The following is a 22,616-nucleotide window of genomic DNA, read 5'->3' on the forward strand; positions in this document are numbered from 1 at the left end:
GAAGCCTGAACCGCTCCCAGCGGCTCAGCCCCGTGTGCTCAACACCCCCCACGGGCTGGGCCGGGCCCAGGGAGGGATGGTCAAGGCTTAAATAAAGGCAGATGCAGAAGTCAGAGCAGAGGAAGCAGGCACAATGCACGGTGGGGTGGGAAACTGAGCTGGAGAGTAGCAAAATGGAGCTGAGGGGTTTGAAAGTAAAGCTGGGCAACCCCAAGTTGAACCTGAGGAGCACCAAATTGAAGCTGAGGAGCAGAAACTGAACCTGGAGAGCACCAAACTGAAGCTGAGGAGCACCAAAATGGCCCAAAATGAAGTTGTGGAGCCCCAAACTGAAGATGAGGAGCCCCAAACCAAAGCTGGGGAGTCCCAAACAAAACCTGAGGAACACCAAACTGAACCTGGAGACCACCAAACCAAAGAGATCCACAAACCAAAGATGGGGAGCACCAAACAGAAGACAAGGGGCCACAAACCAAAGCTAGGGCACATCAAACTGAACCTGGGGAGCACCAAACTGAGACTGAGAAGCTGCAAACTGGAGGTGAGGAGCACCAAACCAGCACCAGGACACACCAAACTGATGCTGAGGAGCCTCAAAGTGATGCTGAGAAGTCTTGAACCAAAGCTGAGGAGCCTCCAAACTGAAGCTGGGGAGCACCAAAGTGATGCTGAGGAGCACCAAACCAAGCCTGAGAAGCACCAAACCAAAGCTGTGGAACCCCAAACTGAGGAGCCCCAAGCTGATGCTGAGGAGCCCAAAACCAAGGCTGGAGAGCACCCAACAGAAGCAGCCAGGCTTCTGTGGATGGGAGCTGGTGGTGGCGGGCACTGTGGTGGCAGCCACTGTGCATCATGTGCAGCTCAAAGCCAGCTAAACTCATTAATTGTATAGCAAGCCCTGCTTGGTACCATACCCTAAAGCTTCAGAACAAAGTCGTCCTTTATCAGGTTTGGCTGACGTCTCCCCTCCACCTCCCCCCCCCGTTTTGAAAACAATTCCACAACAGCCTGAAAATTTGAATAAATGGAATTATTCAGAGGAATTATTGGAGGCAAGGTCTGGCTAAAGACCCTTTCAGTGCCCTGCTCATGGTGGTGTTAGGAAATATGTGAATGTTGTAAAGGTGGAAGCTCCTGTCGTTGTGCCATGGTCTCATAACCATGGATAAGGCAACAGCTTCCCAGAGATCAGACCCAGCCAGTGTCAGTCCAGTCTTTGCCATGGGGGAGGTTTAAAGCACCAATTCTGGACTGATTCAGAAGCACGGAGCACTGGAGCCTGGGAATCTACTTTGCTTTAAAAACCCCATCACACCTCTCCTGATTGTGTCTCTCTGCCTCCCCTCACTCTCAAGAACAGGGGGGACTTTTAAGAGATGATGCCCAGGCCACCTCCTGTAACCACGAAGTGACAGATCTCAGCTTATGTGAGAGACATGTCCCAAAATGAGCTGCCCTGTGGCCACACTAAGTAGAGATTGAGACAAAGCTGTGGTTTTGCTTGGCAAGCAGCAGGCACGGAGTGTTTGCCTGGGGTTCCTGGGCTCAGCATCCTGGAGAAACTCAGTCCCAGCCACATTTTGCATCTATTCCATTCCAAATCCATAAAACCTGACCCTGGCTAGAGCAAAATTGTGTTAGAGCTGGTTTCTGGGCTTCATCATGTCCTCCCCATCCACAGCCTCAGCCTTGGAGGCTCCAGAGCTGGTCCAGAAATGCAAATTCTTGTGAAATCCGTCCAAAAGCAGCAAGGCAGCATGTGCTCTGCAGCTGAAACCCACCATGTGCCCAGGCGGGAGTTTTCTTCCCAGCACTCCACTCCACAGCCCAGGAAGGCTTTTCTTCTCTGCGTCGCCTCTGGCTTGCAATTTTTGAGGGATGATTCACCTACCACACACTGGAGTTACCCAACAAACAGGAGCTGCAGCTCCTCAGTGTGGGCCACGTCCCATCCAGACGCCTTTCCATGACCCACACACCCAAGGAGGCCGAGGATCTCGTTACTCCGAGCTCTCCTGGAGTTGTGTGAGTCCAAGGGATGTTGGGTTGGACCATGTTTGCCCGTGTCCCATCTCCCTCTGATAGCCCAGGGCTGTCCTGTTGGGCAGAGCCATGCCCTCCCACAGCTCCTGCCCAAATGAACAGGCAAAGACTCTTTAGCACTGAGGGGGGAAAAAAACAAATCCTGGGGACGAGCATCTCCCCCCTTGACTGCGCTGTCAAACGCCTCGCCAGTCCCTGGCTCCATTTGCATCCAGCAATTTTATGAAGAACAGAAAAGTTCCATTCTAATTGGTGAAAATTCCCTCCTCCCACCCGCGGAGCACCAATCTGTAATTAGCCTTTCATGTAAAACGATGTTTATTCCTGACGGAGTTTATCTTGGCACAAACACGCGCTCTGAAATGTGCACACATTTGAAGACTCAAACCCTGCATTTAATTCTCTATCTGCTTGTTAATCCTCATTGTTCCCAAGCCCCTTTTCAAAACACACCCACGGGGAGAAGAAAGTAATTTTTTTATGTATATACATAAAAACCTCCTTCCAGCATCAGGACACCAGCAGCGAGCACGGCACCAGCCCGGGGTCCGGCCGCCCCCCGGATCCCGGCGCTCTCCCACACACGGTGCCAAGACCAGACCTCCTGATTTTGTCCACCTTCCCCTTTCTCCAACACATGTTTTCTTCCCAGCTGTGGTGCCCCTCAATATTCCCCCTGCAGTACAACTGAAGGATGGGAGCCCTGAATGGGGAGGATGGGAAAAGCACTGTGGGGAACCCATCAACAGCACCCAGCTCTGTTTGGGAGAACCTGCCCTCACCTGTGGAAGCCAGAACCCAAATCTCATCATTCCTGGGCTTAATGTGGCGTGCTTTGGGATTTACTGTCCAAGAAGTAGTGGTCACATCTCCTAACGCAGCAGCTCGAGGCTGGAGCCGCAGCCCCCAGGAGCTGCCAGCTGGGACAGGGTGACCAGAGCAGAGCAGATCCTTCCCCTCTGCCCAGCTCTCCAGTGAGAGCCCAGCAGGGGCTGCCAGGGGCTGCTCCAGGTTCTCCCATTTCCAACAGGGCAATAAACACAATATCCATCCTACAAAATGAAAGGGACAGCAAAGCTTTGGGATCAGGGACAGCGGCAATATCAGGGGTGTGATTAGGGTTTGGGTTAGGGTCTGGATCAGGGTTAGAGTTTGATTTAGAGTCAAGGGACATGGCTCTCCCCAGCCCAGTGCATCCCGGTGGGTTGGGGTTTCCTCCAGTCCCCTTACCCTGTGTTTTTGGGGAAAGAGCTCCCACTGCTGAAGCCAGGCAAGTTCCAAGCTGATGGCAATGATTAACTCTGGTGGGACACTGTGGGTCAGCACTGGCTGCTGCATGTCCAAAGCTCTCAGCCTTTGGAAAAGCCATGACCTGACCAAACTTCACTGGGCTTTGGCTATGATTAACCTCCTGCAGTCACTGGTGCAAGGTCACAAAGCCTGGGAACAGCTCAGCACTCACACCCCACCATGGCCATCCCTGTCCCCAACAGTGAGGTGTGAGGTGTGACCCCTTCTGCTTCTCCAGCCCCAAAATGTGTCATCTCCTCTGAACCCCACCCTGGCCACCTTACGTAACTGGCAGGGTTGTACTGGTAACCAGTTCCTGTAGCCACAGACAGCTGGGAGGACTGGGCAGCTGAGGGATCGGGGTGGTGAAGCCTCAGGAATGCTCCCCAGTGCTTCATCTGCTCACAAACGGCAGGAGGGATGCAAGGGGGAAGGGAGGGATGCAGGGGGAAGGGAGGGATGCAGGGGGAAGGAAGGGATGCAGGGGGAAGGGAGGGATGCATGGGGAAGGGAGGGATGCAGGGGGAAGGGAGGGATGCAGGGGGAAGGGAGGGATGCAGGGGGAAGGGAGGGATGCATGGGGAAGGGAGGGATGCAGGGGGAAGGGAGGGATGCAAGGGGAGGGCACCTGCCAGGACATGAGCACCAGCACCAGGACCGGGCCAGCAGTGCTGGGATATGTGATCAGCCAGGGCCAGCCACTGTTTCCCAGGCTGTGATCCAGGTGAGCACTGCCACTTTTAGGGGACAACTGAAGGTTCTAAAGGGCTGGAGTGTGACTCTGGGAGCAGTCCCTGCCCTGCCAGTTGCCCCATGTGAGTGGCTGCCACAGCTTTTCCCAACTGGAGCAGCCTGGCCAGCCCTGTGATCCATGGGGACACAGAGCTGTGGTTCCCACTGGAGCAGTCTGCCCAGCCCTGTGATCCATGGGGACACAGAGCTGTGGTTCCCACTGGAGCAGCCTGCCCAGCCCTGTGATCCATGGGGACACAGAGCTGTGGTTCCCACTGGAGCAGTCTGCCCAGCCCTGTGATCCATGGGGACACAGAGCTGTGGTTCCCACTGGAGCAGCCTGCCCAGCCCTGTGATCCATGGGGACACAGAGCTGTGGTTCCCACTGGAGCGGCCTGCCCAGCCCTGTGATCCATGGGGACACAGAGCTGTGGTTCCCACTGGAGCAGCCTGTCCAGCCCTGTGATCCATGGGGACACAGCCGTGGTTCCCAGCCAGTGCAGCTCGGAGCAGATGGTGAAGCAGCCCTGGCTCACAAGGCGGGATGAGGGGCAAAGCCAACAGAGCTCTTCATTCCAGGGTCAGGGGTTCATGTCCCAGCCAGGCACAGAATCCACGTGCACCCCTACGGGAGCCAGTGCCCAGCACTGATCCACCCCTGCATCTCCATCTACACGGTGACATCACACCTGACACACAGGATCCCAAAAATCCCCAGGGTTGCTTCAGGGTGAGAGCACCTGGGGCATCCCAAGCCCCTGATGCCTTGGGGAGAAGATGGGATGGATCCTGGCCACCAGTGGGAGGCAGGTTGGGCTCCACTCCCAAAACAGAGCTGGTGGCCCAAGGCTGCTTCATCCTTGTGAAATCACTGGGCACTTTCTGCCTCCTCTGCCCCCCTCCCACCAAGCCCTCCTGGCTGTGTTTGGGAACCCTCCTCCCTCTGCGGTGAGACAGGGGTGAGAAAGGATGCTTTTCTCCAAGCTGGAAGAGACAGAAAAGTTTCCCTCTTTGCCAAATTTCTCCCAAGCCATCTTCTGTTTCCCATTAACAGTGAGGAGAAGAAGAAACCCCGCGGCCCAGCTCCATGCTCCTCCCACCACAACTCCCATGGGCACTTGTCGACATCCCAGTAAAAAAAGGAGAATTAAACCCAAGCAACCTGGCTGGCCGTGCCCCAGGGGCCCGCAGAGCAAGGACCGGCGGCGGGTGGAAAACAACCCCCCTGCTCTGCTCTTACATCTCCCCCACGGAAACTTTTCAACTCCAGCCACTGGCAGGAGCCAGGCTGATCCCAGCTGAATTCCTTCCACTTACCAGCAAATAAATAGCAGTTAAATGAAAGGAAAGAGAAAAACACCCTCTTTTCAAAGGGGAAAACAAAGAAGTCAGGGAAAATAAATGGAGGCGAAATGTTCGCTGGTCACAGGCTCACGAAGATCTTTTTCCTTCCCAGCTGGGTACTTGACAGCCTTCCCTTTCAGCTAATTAAGGGATACTCAGAAAGAAAAATACTTCCAGCCCTTTGCCAGCCCTGAGCATTAAGGGGAGAGTCCCTGCAGGCTGGACACCAAACCCAGGAGCCCTGGCCACAGCTCCTCACTCACCCAGACACTGATTTTCAGACAAATAATTGCCACTGCAGGACATCTGTGGCCTTCTCCCAGTCCTGGCAGATTTTTGCACAGCCTTTCCTCCAAACCCTCTCATAGTGGGCATGTCCAGTCTTGGAACTATAGAATTATGGAGTTGTTTAGGTTGGAAAAGCCCTCTGAAACCACTGAGTCCTACTGTTAACCCAGCACTGCCAAGCCCATCACTCAACCATGTCCCCAAGTGCCTCACCAACACACCTTTTCAATCCTCACAGGGTGTTTAATATGTATCTGTACCTTCCCCTACACAAGGGCCACTCTTAAACTCCAAATATTTCTCCCTACTAAAGCCTTCCCTGCCGCAAAATTTCCAAGCATCACTTTGCAACCTGTCCCCCACTGGACAGTTCATTACCTTGGTTTTTGCAACTTTTGAGGGAGCTGAAGCCAGCGATGTCCCCTCTGTTCCCTCTCAGGAACAACCTTAGCCCAGGTTTCAGCACTGCAAATTTTCCCTCCTCTCCTCCCAGTCAGCCCAGTCCTTTCCCATTGTGTGCTGGATGGGGTGGAGAGGACATGAAATTGTTTAGGGGAGGGTTAGGTTGGATATTAGGAAAGGTTCTTCCCCTGGAGGGTGCTGGACACTGCCCAGGCTGCCAGGGAATGGGCACAGCCCTGAGGCTGCCACAGCTCCAGGAGAGTTTGGGATGCACAGGATGGGATTGTTGGGGTGTCTGTGAAGGTCTAGGATTGGACTGGATGATCCTTGGGGGTCCCTTCTAACATGGGATATTCCATGATTCTATGATCCTGTGAGATCATGAGAGCATGGGGATGGGATGGGATGGGATGGGATGGGATGGGATGGGATGGGATGGGATGGGATGGGATGGGATGGGATGGGATGGGATGGGATGGGATGGGATGGGATGGGATGGGATGGGATGGGATGGGATGGGATGGGATGGGATGGGGATGGGATGGGGATGCTGTGGGAAGAGCCAAACCTCCCAAACACCCATCAGCCATGGCTGGGGCATCCCCACGAGGAGCGAGGTTGGAAGAAAGCATCCCTGTGTTTTACCCCGTGCCAACCACACGCTCCACTGGCTGTGCTGGCTCTGCCCTGCAGCATCATCTCCAGAGCCAGCCCCACCCACAGCCACCCCCCAGAGCCCTGCAAGCTCCAGAGGAGAAAAATCCTGTGGCAACCTCAGCCCCAGCCCCACTGGGGGAAAAACCCTGAAATGGAGAGGGCTGGGATTCCTCCCCTGTGGCATCTGGGCAGAGCCACCCACCCTGATACCACCAAAATATTTCAGTTATGTTACTTATTTGCTTCCACCCATCACAGCCCAAATTTCCCGGGAGACAAAGCCTGGGGCTGGAAATATGGAAGGGAAAATCATGGTGGATGCTCTGGGTGCTTTCTGAGGGCCCTGCCCACGCTCTGCCAGGTGGCTTTTAAGCTGTTTTTCCCCCAAGGTTCACTCACAAAGGAGGTGACACCTCCCTCCATGGCCTCTTCCACCTCAGCTCTCCTGCCACCAGCATCTTCCCCAGACTGTCCCCAACCCTCCCGAGGCATGAGGGACAAGAGGTGCTGGCTGACCACATTGGAGAGCCCCCTCCACTGACAGAATATCTTTAAAAATCAAAATAAATGAAGAAAAGCTGTTTTTAAGGAGGCTGAGTCGAGCCTGGGGGCAGGCCCAGAGTCGCCCTGGGCTGACACAGTGGGACAGAACAGCTCCATGGTGGAACATCTGGGCTCCTCTCCTGATGGCCATTGGGAAAGGATTTTTTTCCCCAAGGCTGCAGAGTTTCCCCCCAGCCTGCAGCACAGACAGCAGTGCCTTTGGATGGTGCTCCTGGAGCCCACGGACCGGGAAAAAGATCCCCAGATGACACAACACTTGCATATCATCGTTAAACCAGACACCCAGAGGGCAAGAGAAGGGTAAAGTATCCCTGTGATTTTAATATCTTAGAGCTTCCTTACATTAAAGATCACATTTGAAAACAACTGGATATCTCAGAAAAATAGACCAGGCTGTCATTAAGCAAATCCAACCACTAAAGGAAAGCGAAAACCAGCAGTATTTTATCTATTTTTTTTTCAGCCCAGCAAGAAGCAGGTTACACCCCTTTGCCAACGGGCTGTCACTTTTGGCTGACCTGCTCTCATTTGAAAGTTTTTCAGACGCCGGCTGGCTCCGGGGAAGGGCCAGCCCTGCCCTGCGGGGAGGATGGGGCTGGCAGCGGGAGGAGCCCCCCGCTCCCCACCCGCTCCCCGGGAGCCCAGCCCCGAGCCCCGCACGGGGACAGACACAAACACGCCTCTGTGGGGCTCTGCACACACTCACATCTGCATAGAAATTAAAATCCCAGCCCCTGAGGACTCGAGCCCACACGACAGCCACAGGCAGGGCTCCCTTGGAGCCACACAATGTTTAACGAGAGCGAGGGGAGCTGGGGACAGCCCCGGTGGCAAAGGGCTCTGAAGGCAGGTGAAATGTTAATGTGCTTTCCTGAGGAAATGCCTTCGCTTTTTTGCTGCATCAAGGGCTTTGAAATGGGAATAAACAACAGGGCAGGTTAATGAAGGCTTCTGTCAGTTACTGAGTGAGGTTTGGTGCTGCGAGTCAGGGTTAAAAGCTTTACATCCACCCTCTGTGGCCAGGGAGCCTCATCTTCCTCTCCGTGGAAATACGGCTTTTTGGGGTGGGAATCATAACTGCCCTGTCCCTACAAAATTACCCTGTCCCCACAAAATCACCCTGTCCCTACAAAACTACCCCTGTCCCTACAAAATTACCCCTGTCCCTACAGAATTACCCTGTCCCCACAAAACTACCCAGTCCCTACAAAATTACTGTGTCCCCACAGATCTCCCCCGTCGTGCAGGTGCCAAGGCTGGGATTGCTGTAGGGGCACACCCCACAGCCCCGGTCTTGTTTTGCCTGAGCTCCCCCTTCACCCACCCGTGCTCAGGGGCACAGGGGCAGCAGGCAGAGGATTCAGCAGCGTGGAGCTGAAGCCTGCCAGGATTTTGGGGTGTGGAGGGATGTGGGGGGCAGGGGCAGCCCTGGAATCAAAGCCCCGAGCGTGGGGTGGGTCCAAGCCCTGCCGGATCCGTGGGGATGTGCTGGAGGACACCAGCCCGCCCTGCCCTGTGACAGCACCGGGGTGCTGCTCCCGAGGCACCATCGCATTCCTCAGCCTCTGCAGCGATCCTGGCAGGAGGGAATCCCCTCCCAAGAGGGCTGGCACACACTCGGGGAGTGGCATTATGGACAGAGAGAGCAGGGCAGGGGTGCTGGGTGTCAACAACGAAGGGAAGAGCGGGCACACCACAGCAAACCCTCACACAGGGCTGAGCAGAGGCAGCCACACATCACCACTGCCCCTGTGCCCCTGCCCAGGGCACAGAGGGTTCCCAAATCCCAGCTGCTCCAGCGGAAGCTGTGGCAAAACGTCCAGCATTTTCCATGGCCAAGGACTGACTCCGAATGGAACAGCAAACACAGCCAGGCTGTGCTCCCCACAGCGACCACAGGCAACCTGGGGCTGAAACTGCCCCCTAAAATATCCCTGCTGCAGCACGGGGGCACTCGGAGAGCAGAAGGCCGGGATGCAGGACCCTGTGTGCATCCACACTGGTTCTGTGTGTCTGTGAAACTTCAGCATGCCCAGGAGCTGCGAGAGGCACAGAGGAGGGAGGGAAGGGGGTGATGGAGGAGCTGAAGCCGCGGCAGTGCCGCTGTCAGCCCTGTCGGGATCTCAGGGAGTTCGCAGAGCCGGGGAGAGGCCGGGTTCTGTCTCCTAATGAGAGCGATACCAGCTGCTTCTCGTGGAACCTGTCTGACCATCAGGCCCAGCCAAAACTGATTCATTCATAAGAAAATGGGAAAGGAGATCAGCTCCTCACCCTGACTCACGGGGAACCCAGCCAACAACCTGCTGCTTCCACACCAGCCCCACATCCTGCCTGCTCGGCTCCTCCTCATCCTCCCAAGCCCCAGCGCTCAGGGGAGGTTCTACATTCGGGTGATACAGCAGGAGTTATCTGCTGCACAAAGCGTGGCCAGGGGCTGGAATCACCGGGCAGTGCCTGGCATTTTGCAATAGCTCATTCCTGATTCGGGAGCAGAGGAAGCATCCGAGCCCTCAGAGACGTCTCTTTCCACGCTGCTCTGCCTCGCATCATCTCCCCAACAGCTTTTAGGGTTGTTTTTTATCTCTGTCCCTCTTCATCCGGCAATAAAAATCCAAACAACCGCCTTTGTGGAGTAGAAAAACTCTGCCTGCTGTAAGAACTGTTTTCTGTGGGGGTGTTTTCTGCGTCATTTTTGTTTATGAGGCCAGTGGAACACAAACTGTGGCGGGGGGAGGCTGCAGATGGTGGGGCTGGGAACCCTGGGGTTGGGAGGATGCTGTCCCAAGGGAAGGAAACGAGCTCTGAAAACCAGGCTGGGGGCTAATCTTATCTCCAGACGGAGATTAGGATGGGGCAGCAGGAGTTAACAGCCAGGCGCAGGGGTCACACCAGGACCTGAAGTGCCTCCTCTCCAGGCTCTTTGGTTCATGCTTTGGTTGATGAACTGAAGCAGGGCAGAGTCTAAAAATCAGCTTTAAAAAAAAAATCTGCCATCATTTCTTAGTTTTGGGCGACACACTAGATTTTATGTGAATCTCCCTTAATAAAGGTCCTCTCCTAAAATGCAGACCCCAAGGGAGTTTCAGCTCTCCCAGTTCAAAGCCTGTGACACCATCCCTTGCCCCCAGATCACCTGAGTTTTTATTGCATGACCCTGCAGACATCAGGACAAGGCACAACTTCAGTTCTTGGTGAGAAACCCACACTGGGTCTTGAAAATCCCCATTTATAGGGCAGAAAACCCCAGCCAGGCCAGTTTGAGTGGGGAAATACCCCAATTTTGACACTGGGAATGCTCAGCCTCCTTGGCTGTTCCACAGGGAGAGTGGAAAACTGGGACCACGTGAGCCAGAGACAAGCAGAGCTCGGGATGTCGCAGCCAATGTCTCTCACCTCTCCCACACCACCCCAGCAGGCTGCGGAAAAGTTGCCAAATATAAAACTTTTATTTTCCCATCTGGGTTCCAGGGCAGTGATTGAGCATCTCGCACATGACACTGGGAGTGGAAAAGCCTGGTGCAAAGGGCTTTGGGATTCATTCCCAGCTGTCCCTCTCAAGGGCATCCAGACCCCCAGAACGAGCCCCATGCCCTCACACAGCCGCGAGCGTGCGCCCCACACCTGCTGAGCAGGACAGGAAAAACCTGCAAGGGGTGGAAATCTCATTCCCAAGGTGCAAGGGAAAAGCTGTCCACAAAGTTGTTGACAACATCCCTGTCAGTCCTCACCCCTTCCCCTCCCAGGCTGGGTTCTCACGGACTCTGGAGAAGTTTCCCTGGCATCAGGACAGTCAGCACAGTGTTTATTTAATGCTGAATTTTCCCCTGGGTAGGGGAATGACGGGGAACAGGCAGGAGGAGCCTCACAAACACCTCAAACCTCCAGCAGTGCTGAGGCTCCAGTGAGTTTACATTGAAAAAAGAAATAAGAATGCAATCCTGCCGATATTCCCTCCTTGGAAACTTCCCTCCTTGGAAATGGCCTATCCTGATACCACTCCTATTGTGATGCTCTGCAATTAAGTTATAAAACTATAATTGCCTTATCTGATGCATCTGGGTACAGCAGCGAAGCAGGAGCTGGCCTCGAATTCATCACCATGGGCATTTTAAAGCCACCCTGTCTGAAAGGATTCTCCTGTTTTGTGGACAGACAGACTGCCAGGACCCTACAGCAGCTTCCTCCCTCTGAACCTGGGGCAGCAGAATCACCCCTGTGCCTGTGCACTGCCATCCCCAGCTCCAGCCAGAGCAGGGGCAGCCCTAGCCAGGATGGGATCACACAGCAGGAAAGGGGCAGCCCTGAGGCCCCTCTGGCTGTGGAAGGCAGGAGCAGATGGTGGAGGGACCCAAGCCACATCCCCAGAGACTGCCCCAGCCCTTCCCACATCCCTGCAACACGAGGCCAGGCAGCTGGGAGAGGCTGCCAGGGGCCAGGGCACTGTGAGAGCAGAGCCTGGTGTGGGACCCAGCTGTACCAGTGGGACTGGGGCACTGGATTTAGAGGGAGTTACCCCAGATTTCCAGCCTGATGCCTTGGCATGAGGAGCAAAGCCACACCCAGCAGCTCTCAGGTCATAAAAGACCTGATTTGCTATTTCAATTCACTTGTTCATGGCCTCTAAAGGAGCTCTGAGGGGCTGTAGCATCTTCCCAACAGCACCAGCCCTAATTTCAGCCATTTTAAAGTTTGGTATCCCCTGAAACCTGATCCATGCCATTTCTCCAAGCTTTTCACCGTGTGACCTCAACACTGCTCCTGACCCTGGGGACCTGGCACCAGCACCTCGGGAAAGAAAACTCCCAAATCCTCCCGAGGGGAAGATTTCCCAAACGTGCCCCAGTCCCCCTGGCCAGCGAAGGGCAGAGCCCCCGTGCCCTGCAGCCCCAGCCCTGGCAGGGCGGGCAGGCTCCCGCGGGGGAGCAGCCACAAGAAAGGCCGATGCGATTTGCATCGTTAGCATTCCTTCCCTTTTAATAACCCAAGGTGTTACCAGCAACACTGTTACTGATTTTTATCTCCGCAGCGCCTTTTAAGAGCTCCAATTTGTTTTTCTTGGAGATCTCGTTTTGTTTTATTAAAGCTGACACCGAAGAGGGAAAAGGAGACGTTCTGGGCCCAGAACGAAAATATCCCGTTTAAAAACCCCGTATTATTTTCTTGGAAACGCTTCTCCGCTGACTTTAATTAAGCTCTCCCCGGGCTTGCAAGCTTGGCGTGCTTGGCTCTCAGGCAGGTTTAATCCCAGACAAGCTCCCCACACCCCCAGTTGTCCCCGCTCCCACAAATCTTAAGAAACAAACTGGGTTTTGCTAAAATACACGGATTAATAGCTGGCCCACCATCAAGAACATCCTGACGTTGCCTTTTCGTCACCGGTCACGGCATCAGCACACGGCTCCCTTTGCCAGCAGATCCAAAAAGCAGCTTTACTCCCTTCGGGTTTTGTTCTCCTTTATTTCATTACATTTTTATTGCCATTGCAAGGCTGGGGGGATGCATCTTTTGTGCCTGACCATGCCCCAGAGCTGTCAGGGCGAGCAGGGTGGCCACAGCCTGGCTCTGGTGACCACGGTGCTGCTGCTGGGCCTTGTGCCGGATGCTGCCGTAAAATCAATAATTACCCTCCCCCCCTTGGGAGAAGGAAGTTCTTTAGGATGATTGCAAACACTCCAAAAGTTGGGAAATCCCAGCAGGGAGCTTGTCTGGGCATCATCATCTGGTGCATACCCATTATGTAATTACCACCAATCTTTAATCACAGATGATACTTTTCCATCGGAATCAAATCAGATGGAGCATGGGAGGCACAGTCCTCACTGAAGGAGCTGCCATTAGATCTGATTCCCACCTCAGGTTTGTTCACTAAGCTCCTTTTGCTTTGCACAGGTTTTGTGCAAAACCCCTCTGGCTCCCTGGCAAACACCCACATCCCCCCAGGAGGGAAGGATTTTGCCTCCCTTTTACACATGGGATCTGCGTCTGGACAGATCTTGAAACAAAAGCTTTGTTTTGGTGCCTGAGGTGAGATGGCCAAGAAAAGGGCCTTTGGGGATGCCCCTGGGCAGGGTGGCCACATGCCCTGGGGTCCCTGGCTCAGCTGGTCCCCAGGACGGGGTGGGGGGCGGGTGCTCAGAGCAGGTTCCTTCCTTGCAGGCACTGTGGTAGGGTTGTTTCTCCTCCCTGAGAAGGGCCCTGGTGTCTGCCCGGGGCGAACCCCAACAAGTCAGCCCATGCAGCGAGCGCTGCGCTGCTGCGGAGCATGCGGGGCTGCCCGCCCTGGCAGGGGCAGCTGCTCTGCAGCGAATCCTGCAATGGTTTGGGCTGGAAGGGGCTGCAGAGATCCAGGTCCAACCCCACTGCCATGGGCAGGGACACCTTCACTGGACCAAACCCCCATCCAACCCAGCCGTGGCAAAGAAAGCAAAACCCTTCATGAGCTGCTAAATCCAAACTCAGAGCCAAAAATAAAAATCCCAAAGATGCAGAGGAGCAGGGTTTGGTGAGCTCATCTCCTCCAGTGTGAGGTTTCACAGATGAGATTCTCCCCAAACCAAGCTGCTGGCAGCACTGACCCCCAAACACCCTCCCCAGCTGGCACTGGGGTGCCTGCACTGGGACACAGTGCCGGGAGCTCCCGGTGCAGCCTGTGCTGCAATGCTGCTCCACCTGCACCCTGCAGGATGGAGGCACAGATATCCCTGAGCTGGAGCTCCCCTGGGGCAGGCAGAGGGGGCTGGGGCTGCCATCCTGCCACAGTGATCCCACAGGAGGCTGGGAGGTTGCTCAGAGCACCCTGGGCTGCTCCTTGCACAAGAGCCCAGAGTGGCATGGCATGATGTGTCACAGCATGGCATGGCATGGCATGGCATGGCATGGCATGGCATGGCATGGCATGGCATGGCATGGCATGGCATGGCATGGCATGGCATGGCATGGCATGGCATGGCATGGCATGGCACAGCTGCCAAGGATGCCCAAGATGAGTTCAAGCACAACAACTCGCCACGCTGTGACCCAGCAGCTCTTCCCGAGGGTTTTCCCTCGTGTTTCACCCCGTTCCAGCTCTCGAAGGACGTGCTGGGGACACAGGGCAAGCTGGTGCATCAGGGAATTTTTTAGGGATCTACAGCTAAAAGGCCGAGGGTGGGGGTGGGAACCCTGAAAGGTGCGGGTGGAATGTGGGGCTGTGCCCGAGGGAGGCCGGGGCAGTGGCCGGAGCGGCATGCGGGCAGAGCAGTGGGCAGTGCAGTGGGCAGTGCAGTGGGCAGAGCAGCGGGCAGTGCAGCGGGCAGTGCATACAGGCAGTGCAGTGGGCAGTGCAGTGGGCAGTGCATACAGGCAGTGCAGCGGGCAGTGCAGCGGGCAGTGCAGTGGGCAGAGCAGCGGGCAGTGCAGCGGGCAGTGCATACAGGCAGTGCAGTGGGCAGTGCAGTGGGCAGTGCAGCGGGCAGTGCATACAGGCAGTGCAGTGGGCAGTGCAGCGGGCAGTGCATACGGGCAGCACTGCGGGCAGGGCGTGCGGGCAGCGCCGCGTCCCGCCGGGCCCGGAGCTGGCAGGACCTGTTGTGCGAGGTGCCGGGGAGAGGCTGGGACGGCCTGCGAGCGTGTTGCTGCAATTCCCAGCACACGTCACGGGTGTTTTGCAACCGCTCCAACTGTCTCAGGGAGGATGCACCCGAAGGGCCCGCGGGGAGCCGAGCGCCCCCGTGCCCGCAGCGGGCACGGCAATGCCCGGTGAGACAGACCCCTGGCCATGGCACACACCTCTCCAGCAGGCCTTTTTCTGCAGGGCTGAACGCCAAAGGGCAGCATCTCCTTCCCGGGCAATAGGGAATAATCAATCCTTCGAGGAAGAGGAAGGGAAAACCCAACAAATCCCTGCTGTCATGGGTTTGATGCCTTAAGTTTGAGCTTTCATGTATTTCAGATTCTGTGCTGCCCAGGGGTGCAGTTCTGAGCCTCGTATTAAGTGCTGGTAAGCTCTCTTCACAGGGTAGGTAGACAAAACAAATTCCTTTCCTGCTGAGGACCAAGGACAACTTTCAGCCCAAGAGCATAAACAATGGTGGGCTAAAGAGAGAAAACAAGAAGGATGAGACCTCATATCCTGAAGCTGTAATTAGACAATTAAACCCCAATATGCAAAAGGACCAAAACTTATAAAAATGTAAAATCTCATGACCGGTCAGTCACTGTGTGACCATTCTTAGTCCACCTTGGGTGTAGCCCTGGTCAGGCTCTTGTCCTGCCCAAGGTGGATCCTAGAGACCTTTCAATAAATGCTTAGTTTATGTTTTAGCTCTGTCTGGTCTCTGTTTCAGGTCAGCCTTCCCAAGGCATCAGTTTCAGCCATGTATTTGCACACGTGCTGGACTGGTGTCCTGTCCTCTTGCTGCCCCTTGCCATGGGATTCACAGGCTGAGGGTTGTGGAGATTCGGGGAAAAGCGATTCCTCAGGGAAAACACCAGCTGCAAGATGTGGGTGCATGGCCTCTGTCTCAGCTGGGAAATTCTGGCATCCTCCTCCATGCTCTGACCCACTCATAAGAAACCCCTGAAGGGTGATCATTCCAAAAAAAGTGAGTGGGAGAGACTGAGGTATTTGGTGACGTGCCAGAAAACTCTGTATGGCACCCGGACAGCAGCCAGCAGTGGGCAGAACCCCAAAACGGTTTGACTCAGTGATCTTAGAGGCCTTTTCCCACTTATTCCATGATTATGGAGCCAGGGTGGAGCCTCACGTGTTCCCAGCAAGGGGGCAGAGCTTCAGAAGTGCCCGTGGCATCAGCCCAAATGCCACCGATGTCCCCGACAGCCGCGTGTCCCCTCACCCGCGCTGCCACGCTGGCTGAGGTCCCCCGAGTGAACGGGATAAAACAGCAAAGGGCTGCTCCAGGATCGCGTCCAGGCAGTGCCAAATCCTGCTGGGCACAGCAGCAGTGCCACCATCCCACCGGGGCCACCTCCCCGTCAGCGCGGCAGGAGCGGGGCTGGCTCGCTGCCACCCGGGGAATTTCCCCCGTGGGATGCAAAAATCAGCCCTGGGGGGTGGGAACACAGGCAATCCCTCCTTCCCCAAACTGCCCTGCAGGGAATTTGGCTCCTCATGCAGCGATCCTGATGGCCTCCATCACACCAGCAGATTTTTTGGAAGATGATACTGGTGGGACGGGGTGATTGATGGTGCTGCCTCCTGAGCGGGATCATCCCTGTGAACAGACGTGTCTGGAGAAACTGGATAAGGAAGGAGAGAGCCGGAGGAGCTGTCCCAGGGGCACGGGCAGGTGACAACGCCCACGTGAGCTATGCACAGCCAGCCCCTGGGCACTGCCAGACAGGTCAGCAGTGCCTCCCAGCCATGGGGTTTGGCCCAGCCTGATGGGTCAGGTCTATTTTAAGGTGTTGGATGAGAACAATCCCAGCTGATGAGTGGCTTCCCACTGCTGAGGGGTTTTAAGGAAATTAAAGGGTGACTTGTCGAACTAGTGGATTTCTCCCCAAAACAATGAAATGGTTTCTTTGCCTTGCACTGCATCATGCCCCATTGTCACCTTGTGCCACTGCATCCACCCCAGCCCTGTGATCTGCAGCACTAAACCCTTCACCCTCCAACCCCTCCTCCTCCTCCTCCTCCTCCTACTCCCAGCCCAGTCTCAGTGATGGAGCTGCATCTCAGTACCTTCAAAGTTTAACCTACGATCCAAACCCCACAAAGTGGAGGCAGTTTTGTTCATTTGGTTGCAACTAAAAGGACCAAAAACCTCCAAACCAGCTGCACAATTCTATGTTCCACTTCTTCATAGACCATGGTGAGGTCACAGGAGCTGCCACCAGTCAAGGACAATGGCCACCAGGAAATACAGCCTTACATCTTCTTGGCTGGCTTGTGGAGGACACTTAAAAGTAAATTAAAAACCACTAAAATGGTAAACGTGCTGGCTGAGAGGGCCCCTGCAGTCTTGAAAAACAAGAACCTCCCTTAGAAACAGCACTCCGGCCTCCTAATAACCTTAATCGCTCCCGCCAGCCCCAAGAACCAGGTTTAACAACATGACTGGGCTTTGTTTGCTTTTCAGGCTGCTTTATCTCACACGGCACCTTGCAATCAGCTCAGGCAAAACCCCTGTTCCTCTAAAACTCCCCCCGGTCTCCCCCCTGTAGTCACAAACTCCAGCTCCCAAAACAGAGGCAGCTGAGTTGGGCAGAGCATGGTGCTGGCACATTGGCATCCCAGCATGGGAAACCCCCCCCCGAAAATCTGGGAAAGCTCTGTGCTGCCCTTTGTACTCCCCAGCTTGGAGGGCAAGGTAATAAAAATGTCTTTTTTAATCTCTCTTTGCTGGATTTACGTCCCCATCTGGGCTATGTAAATATTGTTTGTGTCAGTGCATCCCTCTGTGGGGTTAGAGGAGGGTTGGGAGCCCGGATGGACGTGGGAAAGGCCCCAGGAATGCTGAGGTCCACAGCACCCTTGGCCAATAAAGCTGTGAAATGGGGCCAGCACAGCACCCTGGTAATTAGTAAAAGCTCCAAATCCTGCAGATTTGGGTTAGAAGGTGACAACCACAGCAGCACCTTCAGGACATGGGCACTTCCCAAGTGCCAGCACCGGATGATGACCCCGTCACCCCAATTTAGTTGGGATCGTTTCCAAGAATTACCTCTTGCAATCAAAAGCAATGTGGCCAACGGGTTGAGGTAGGGGATCCTCCCCCTCCTCTAAAGGGGCTCCTAGAGAGGTGGACAGGGACAGGACACAGGGAATGGCTCCCACTGCCAGAGGGCAGGGCTGGATGGGAGATTGGGCAGGAATTGTTCCCTGGCAGGGTGGGCAGGCCCTGGCACAGGGTGCCCAGAGCAGCTGTGGCTGCCCCTGGATCCCTGGCAGTGCCCAAGGCCAGGCTGGACAGGGCTGGAACAGTCTGGGACAGTGGAAAGTGTCCCTGCCATGGCAGGGGTGGAATGTGGTGATTTTAAGGTGTCTTCCAACCTTGTGATTTACCCTCAACTTGGGATTTCTCTTCCCAGCTCCTAAAGCTCCAGCCATGCTCACCCACCCATGGAATCTTCTTCAGCCCAGAGAGGAGTCCAGGGCTTCTCCCCTTTCATATGACTGTTATCACTGAAATGCTATATTTACTTAAAAAAACACCCTTTGCTCTTTCTTACCAAGCCTTCATTACAATGCTGGAGTAAAAATAGCCTTTTCCACCTATGCTCAGCTCTCCTAAGGATGTGAAATCAGCATAAAGAAATTCCCCACAAAAGAGATGGGAATTCAGGAATAGAGGTGACACCAGCCCTGCCTTGGCCTCAGGATCTGGTCAGTCAAGGACTGTGATCCATGCACCATTCCAGCTTCCCTAAGCACGGGGAGCTCCTGCAGCCCCTGCTCCCTGCCTGGAGCTGGGCTGAAGTGGGGAAGCTGTTCCCCAAATTCTTGCACACAGACCAGAGGATGCTGATGGACACAGGGATGCACTCAGAGGAGCTGCAGCCAAACCAGACCAGCTCCTCAGGCTGTCTCTCTGAATGCTTTCAGTTCCATTTCCAGGCACCAAAACATTAAATATTAAGCGAAGAGAGTTAATCTATACCTGGGATATTGACACAAAGCGGAGGAGGGGAGGATGAAAAAGATAAAGAGACTTTTTTTAAAAAAAAACCACCAAAATCTGTGTGCCTCTGCAGGCTGTCCCACTGAGCCTTTCCAGACCTTGGGCACGGCACCAAGGGTGTGTTTGGAGGAACAAGATGCACCAAGGAATGTCACTCTCCTAGCTCTGCCCAGATAGCTGGAGCACCCTGAGGTGGCTCCTTGGCTGAGGGCACAGCCCTGGTCAGGGACAAGGTCACCCTGTGGTCCCCAAGGCTGGGGCAGCATCCAAGCAGCAGCAGACACTGCTGTAAGAAGATTAATGCCCCGTTAATGCTCACCAGGACCCCGCTGCCTCTCAAAAGGGCTTTGGGAGCTGGGGAGGATGAGGCTGCCGGGGTGGCTCACTGGCCCTTGGCTCAGTGTCAGCCCTCACTGCGGGACCAGCACTGGGGCAAGCACAGCTGCCTGGATCCCTCAGCGCCAGAACGAGCCTCGTACAACCCGAGGGAAACGTCACCACTCATCTCCCAGCAAACACCCTCAAGCATCACTCAACACCTCTCCAGCAAAGCTGGATTTTTTTTTTTTCCTGGCTGAGTGCTCACATGTATATTATTCTTTTTTCTTTTTTTTTTTTTACTCCGGTCTCAGCATTCCTCCACTCCCCCCAGAAGAAAACAAACCCGAAAGCACAGAGTGTGCCTTGGAAGGCCCCCGCGGGGCAGGGGCACGCGGTGGGCGCAGCAGCCCGCCCGCCCCAGCCCGCCGTGCTTGTTGACATAGGCAGCACAGTATATTTCTTTAAAGACAGGAGCCTATGCATTCGATGCATTGCTGCCACGGGGTTTGTTTTCAAAGCCTGACCCCAGACCTGAACTCCACGGATCCTGCGTTTCTCAAGATCAAACGCGAGAAAACGTGACCAATGCAAACAAGAAATAAACCTTGATAATTATAGCCGGGGCCGCTATTGTTTAGTGCCGACTAGCACCCGCTTCAGCATAAACAGAACCCTATTTTTAAAGGGATGCCTGCCCGGCTGACAGCGTTACTCCCCATTTTGCCTCCAAACCCCGTCTCCGATAGGAACCCACCTCCCCGAGCCCTGGAGGTGGCTCAGGAGCGGAGACAAAGGGCTGAGCCGTTCCCGCAGCTGCGCTGGGTGCCGCTGTCGGGGCGGGGAGCGGATCCCGGTGCCCCCAAGCCGCGGGGCATGAGGGGCTCCCCGGGCCCGGCTGCTGCCCGCAGCTGGCGGGCCCGGAGTGGCGTGGGAGGACAGACAGACAGCACCGGTCTTTTCAGGAAGGCCGTGTCACTTAGCGCTCGGAAAGGAGCTACGATATTTTCCTGATTATGTTTGCACGCAAACGAGCGCCGCGGGGAAATTATGCAACGCGGAGCGGGGAGGGGTGGGAGCGAGGGAGGAAGGGCTGGAGGGGGCCCCGGGCTGCGCCCCGCTGCCCCCAGCCCCCGCCAGCGCAGCTGCAGCCCCCGGGGTGCCGCAGATGGGCTCGGTCACCGCCGCGCCACAACCTCGGGGCCGCGGCTCGGCGGGGTTATTAGCGGCCTCTTCATTAAGCACACAGACCAAAATGCATATATTCGTCACCCAGGCAATTTAATTAGCCAGCCTGGGTTCACCTCGCACACCCACACGCCTTTCTTTTTCGAGGCCTCTCTGTGGTCACAGCCTTAAATAAATAGATGGCAGGAGTAAGAGGCAGATGCTGACTCCTACAACCTCTGTCTTGGGCACAGAGCCTTTAAACCACCAGAACTTGCAGTATTTAATTTCTTTTGTTACCGCTTCTACCTTTTGAGCCCTGCCTTAGGCTTTCTAGATACAATCACAGGCAGCAGGAAACAGAGAGCTACACTATGAGCTTCCTGGGCATCACACGCTCTCGCACACACAACACACACACTCCCAGCCCATCAATCACGCTAATTACAGATGGCCACACGTCCGCAGCTCGCTGTGGCACTCCGTTAGCACCCGTAATTACACGGTCGCATCGTTTCCCTGGTAGGAGTATCAGGGAGTTAATTTGGGACTGGAGATGTGGTGGATCCCGTAATGAAATTCATCCTGGCGCGCTCCCCGCCGCACTCGCCGGCCGTGCGCCAGCTGAGGGAGGGAGCGCGGGCAGCGCTGGTCCCCAAAACAAGGCTCTGAGGCCCTCACACGGCCCTGGCACTCATCTCTCCACGGCACACTCCTCGCTCCTGGCTGCTGCCCTTGTCCCGTCCAGAGCCAGGGCAGCACCACAGGCAGGTTCCCTCAGCGTCAAGCGCTTGTCTCCACCTGGCAGGTGAGAGCAAGGCGGGCACGGGTGTCCCTCACAGGGATGGATGTGATCTTCCAGGAGGGATAGCAGCACCTGGGACAAGGCTGGGCCTCCCAAGACCTGTGCCCAGCTGGGACCAGCACGCCAGCAGGCTGGAGTCCCCTCTGCCAAGTCTGCTCCAACAGCAGGGTCTTGGCAGCAGGAAACATCCCTTTTCTCCAGGTTAACCCTACCCAGTGCGCATCCCGGCCGGGTCTACCGAAGCACCCAGCTGGGTGCAGCCCGTGGATGTTGCTTTTCAGGGATGTTGAGCGCTGGAGCCCCCGCGCCGCCCGGGAGCGGCGGCGCTGCCAGCGCTGCCCCGTGCCGGCTGTCCCACTGAATGGACACGGCTCCGAGATGCTCCCTGCGGCCAGCAAGGCGGCCAGATAGAAAACCCATAAAACACAACAATAATAAAGAAAGCTAGAGGGGGTGGCTCACGCCCAGCACCGGATTTACCGAGGCTGCTCTGCTTTACCCCCAGACACACCAGCAGGACGAGCTAAGGGTGTGTTTTTCAGCCGAATTACTTTTAATTGAGTACATCGGAGCTTAGAAACACATGATGCCGTAGGAGATAAATATAGCCACGGCTACGAGGATAGAGGGGGCAGGGAGTAATCGAGGCTCAACACAGCCGAGAAGGAGCTTCCAGCTCCGGGAGGCAGCGCCGGCCGCGCCGCCGCACCTTTCCCCGTTCCGCTCGGGCATCCCCGCTCCGCTCGGGCACCCCCCGCACGCCCTGCCCGGCCCGGGGAAGGGGCCGCGGAGCCCGTACCTGTTTTAAACTCTAGCGCCGGGTCCTTCTCCCCCTCGCCCAGGTCGCTCTGCAGCATCATGTAGAGGATCCCGAAGGAGTTGTGGATGCCGAAGATGGAGCCGTTGCACCAGGCGGCGGCGAAGACCACCACCCAGCCGAAGCCGCCCTCGGGGGGCTGGAAGGGCGCGGCGACCCCGCTCTGTCCCCGCTCAGCCGCGGCCCCGTCCCCGGGCCCGGCCCCGGCGCCGGCCCCTGCCCCAGCCCCGGCCCCGGCCGCGGCCCCGGGCTCGCTCTCGCCCGCCGCCGCCGCCGGCACCTTCTCGTCGCGTTGCGCCATCGCGGCCGCGCTCCGGCCGCCGCCCGCCGCCCGACTGCCCCGCAGCCGGTCCCACATGCCCGCCGTCCCCCCCGGCCGGCCCCCCCGCCCGCCCCCTCCTGCCGCAGCCTCACTCCCCGCCTCCCCTCCGCCGCCTCCATCCTCCTCCTCCTCCTCCATCGCGCCGCTCGGCCCCCGCGTCCCTACCTGCGGCGGGGCCCGCCCGCCCGCCCGCGCCCCCCTCCCGTCCCCCCGCGGCGCTCAGGGCCGGCCCCGGACCCGGCCGCG

The 22,616-nt window shown here is 56.2% G+C and overlaps 1 protein-coding gene across 1 annotated transcript in view; it reads right to left on the bottom strand.

Annotated features, from left to right (window-relative positions):
• Positions 1–22,415, bottom strand: part of SLC16A2 (solute carrier family 16 member 2) — a 36,695-nt gene extending 14,280 nt beyond the window's left edge. The window contains exon 1 of the mRNA XM_063416624.1: positions 22,031–22,415. Within this exon, the coding sequence (XP_063272694.1) occupies positions 22,031–22,406 (376 nt within the window). The 5' untranslated portion in view covers positions 22,407–22,415. The remainder of the gene's footprint in view (positions 1–22,030) is intronic.
• Positions 22,416–22,616: the final 201 nt, after the last annotated feature.

The sequence above is a fragment of the Prinia subflava genome, chromosome 20 (genome assembly GCF_021018805.1).
Source record: "Prinia subflava isolate CZ2003 ecotype Zambia chromosome 20, Cam_Psub_1.2, whole genome shotgun sequence".
Classification (NCBI taxonomy): Eukaryota; Metazoa; Chordata; class Aves; order Passeriformes; family Cisticolidae; genus Prinia; species Prinia subflava.